General features: G+C 37.5%; 1 protein-coding gene across 1 annotated transcript; it reads left to right on the plus strand.

Annotated features, from left to right (window-relative positions):
* The first annotated feature begins 449 nt into the window (after positions 1-449).
* LOC124171279 lies at positions 450-2,642 on the plus strand. The gene is made up of 7 exons (XM_046550420.1): positions 450-513; positions 628-828; positions 906-971; positions 1,074-1,133; positions 1,248-1,591; positions 1,677-1,839; positions 2,479-2,642. Exons 1-7 carry the CDS (start codon positions 450-452, stop codon positions 2,640-2,642), a joined length of 1,062 nt encoding a protein of 353 aa, XP_046406376.1.
* The last annotated feature ends 294 nt before the right edge of the window (positions 2,643-2,936 follow it).

The following is a 2,936-nucleotide window of genomic DNA, read 5'->3' on the forward strand; positions in this document are numbered from 1 at the left end:
TTATGAATCCCCCTCAAAATCAAGCAATGTTGGCATATACATTGCATCAGATTTAGCTCGTCCGGACATGTGGCCATTGACTGCCATTAGAGGCAAGGGAATCATCCTTCCTCTAAGGACTAAAGATGGAGAACAGGAGTTCTATGTTTCAGAAATAATCCATTCTGTAGGATTGTAGTAAGTTGATTATGTCGTACAGTAATAATTAACTGTTGACATTGGGAATCTTAATGATAACTAATATACTATCTTGTTACAGAATGGCCTGGAAGATAGTGGACTTCGGGAGCATGGTTGGGAGTGGCGTTTGCAAGGTGAAGTCCAATGACCACCCGAGAACAAAGGCGACGACTGTTGTACCCGAGAAGTGGCTGTTCACCAACGAGGGTGAATTTTTTTGCTACTGGCCTCCCAAGTTCTGCCAGCAAGTCAGCACCCTGGTCAAAAAAATGACCCAGCCTCAAAAGGACTGGGAAGTTTGGCGTGTGACTCATGCATCTGCGGAGACTCTTTGTAAGTGACATCCATTTTAATATCTTTTTGTGCCATGCTCCTTTTCTTATGTGAAATTATCGTGTTGTACAAAATTATGATGAAAGCTTTTGATGTTTCTTTTTCACCATTTAGATGACTACGATTTTGCCAGGGAGGTAATGCAGGGCATATCTGAAGTTACAGATGTGGATGAATTCATCGGGAAAAGGAAGGAAATGAAGTATGGTAAGGGGGAGCGGATGAGGAAGAAGAAAGTTCGGGACTTTGAAGATGATGTGGTCACTCAAGCGAGACCACTGCTTCCCGCAATACCGGATGATTCAAGTGAAGACGGTAATTTTAATTGAACTTTCAAGTTTAAAATGAGTCAAAATTAAAACTTTGTTGCTCATATTTTGCTTCCTTTGCAGACATGGCAGTACAATTATCCCAACGTGTAAGTTGGGAGAATGAAGGTGGTTCCAGGTGTGGAAATGGTATGGAGAATTCATTATGACATGCTTTTACTTTTTGCACCAGTCTAAATACCTATTTTCACATATTTTTCATTCATATTGTATTAACTGATTTTCCGATAGGTGGCAGAAGTACATCATGTCACACGTTAGCAAGAGAAACCTCTTACCGTGATGCTCAGTGTGAGTGTGTCAAGGTTTAAATTTTGTATGATTCAATGATGATAATTTTGGAATATCACTTTTTCTAATTGTCGATTGGTTCATAAAACTAATTTAAGTATTCTCTTGCTCTAGGTCAGACCATGGCATTGGAAAAGTGTGATTATAACGAGCTTAAGGAGCTCAGTGATAAATTTGACAAGATGCTTAACATCATGCAAGCATTAGATAAGAAAATGACGAAAATATGTTCTCAGGAGGTTGACAAGCACCTTGGCAGGCTTTGTTCCAAGGTCATGAGCTTGGAGGTTTCCCAGAAGGAAATAATGGAAAAAATTAAGAGTGGATTCACAGAGGTTTTAGCGGAAAAACCCTCCAAGGAGGCTGTGGACCTCCCATTTAATTTACCATTTGGTAATTACGCTGAGTTTTGCGAGGGAATGGCAGTGGTGAGGCAGCCTGATATAATGGAGAAACTGGTGAGTTAAAATCAAATATTTATGTATTCTGTCTGTTTTCTTCATTGTAACCCTTGCACTAATTGTCATTTTTTACTTTTCATAGCATCAAGATGTGAGCAGGGTTGGTGGGAAGGACGAGACTGCCATAGTAAATGCAATTCTATCGAAATTAATGACTAACAGTTTTGCAGCCCAGTGTAATTGGAAAGGGCAAAGGAGCGGGAAGTACATGTTGGAATCTTCTCCGTTGCTGATGATAGTGCATGGTAAGATCTGCTAGTTGATACTAAACCCTTAAGTAGCAACATTCCTTATTTGTCTGTCCTATGCAAACTAAAGTCTTTGACTCATTATTCATAACCATTGCCTACATGTTGGTATCTGAGGAGAAGTCATTTTTAACTAGAAATTTCTAAATGCACAAAATAAACATGACATGCTGAACATTTCATGAGCTATTTGCAGTTTCATAAGAATTTATGCATTTTCTGTGGTAATTATTCCAACTTATGTCTGTTGACCCTGCATTATTAAAGGTGAATCTGATTGTGGATGGGTTACTTCCTAGGGTGAACAGTTTTCTTCTCGAAGGTTTCATATTAAAGGAATTAATATTACATATCACCATAAATGAATGTACATGCGTGAAACCAAGATTGGTAGCATAGCTCATTTACTCTGTCTTAATTTTTTACTTATTATTTTCCACTTCATTTTTACTTGCATTGCCTTTTGGGAGGTCATTGAATCACCTTGAATTTAAATTGTTAGTTAAAGCTACGTGTGTAACAGTGAAATGATTTCTTTTATCCCATTTCTCAACCTACTCGGCATTTATCATGTTGTTTAATGATTATTTGATCTCTTTGAGAAAATGTTTGAAATATTTTTTTGTTTGTTTTTAGGGGGAGCTATTCGCAATGTGGGCTTTGCCAGCATAACTGAGGAGACGGTGAAGGACAGAATCCAGAAGTGGCTCAAGCAAGCCGGTCGTAGACGTATGGATGTATTTCCTGACGAATTATTTTATCCCGAGGAACCTTCTGTGTCAATAAACGAAAATGTTTGAACTAATGTGTTGCCTTTCCTTATTACCTGTTTAGTATAATTAGTCTTATCGTATGTTTAATGGTGTGGAACTGTTGGTTTGTTAATTTTGATCTTTTAGCAAGCTTCGTTATTTACCTGTTTATTTGGTATAGTTAAGTTAGGGATAGTTAATGTTATTATTATGCATTATTATATCATTTGGTTGCTAACTGACTAGGATTGAATTGATCATGCAAGAGGGATTCATTTTTGTTATTATTATTCATACCAATTCAGTAAGGTGGTTTTTTTAGGGTGTTTTCCTTTTTCATCT

The sequence above is a fragment of the Ischnura elegans genome, chromosome X (assembly GCF_921293095.1).
Source record: "Ischnura elegans chromosome X, ioIscEleg1.1, whole genome shotgun sequence".
Taxonomy (NCBI): Eukaryota; Metazoa; Arthropoda; class Insecta; order Odonata; family Coenagrionidae; genus Ischnura; species Ischnura elegans.

Bases quoted from the DNA above. Each gene is read 5' to 3' on its own strand.
- LOC124171279 (XM_046550420.1), top strand. From the start codon at position 450: ATGACCCAGCCTCAAAAGGACTGGGAAGTTTGGCGTGTGACTCATGCA. The intron at 514-627 runs GTAAGTGACATC...TTCACCATTTAG, and splicing joins TGCATCTGCGGAGACTCTTT to ATGACTACGATTTTGCCAGG. The intron at 972-1,073 runs GTATGGAGAATT...ATTTTCCGATAG, and splicing joins TGGTTCCAGGTGTGGAAATG to GTGGCAGAAGTACATCATGT.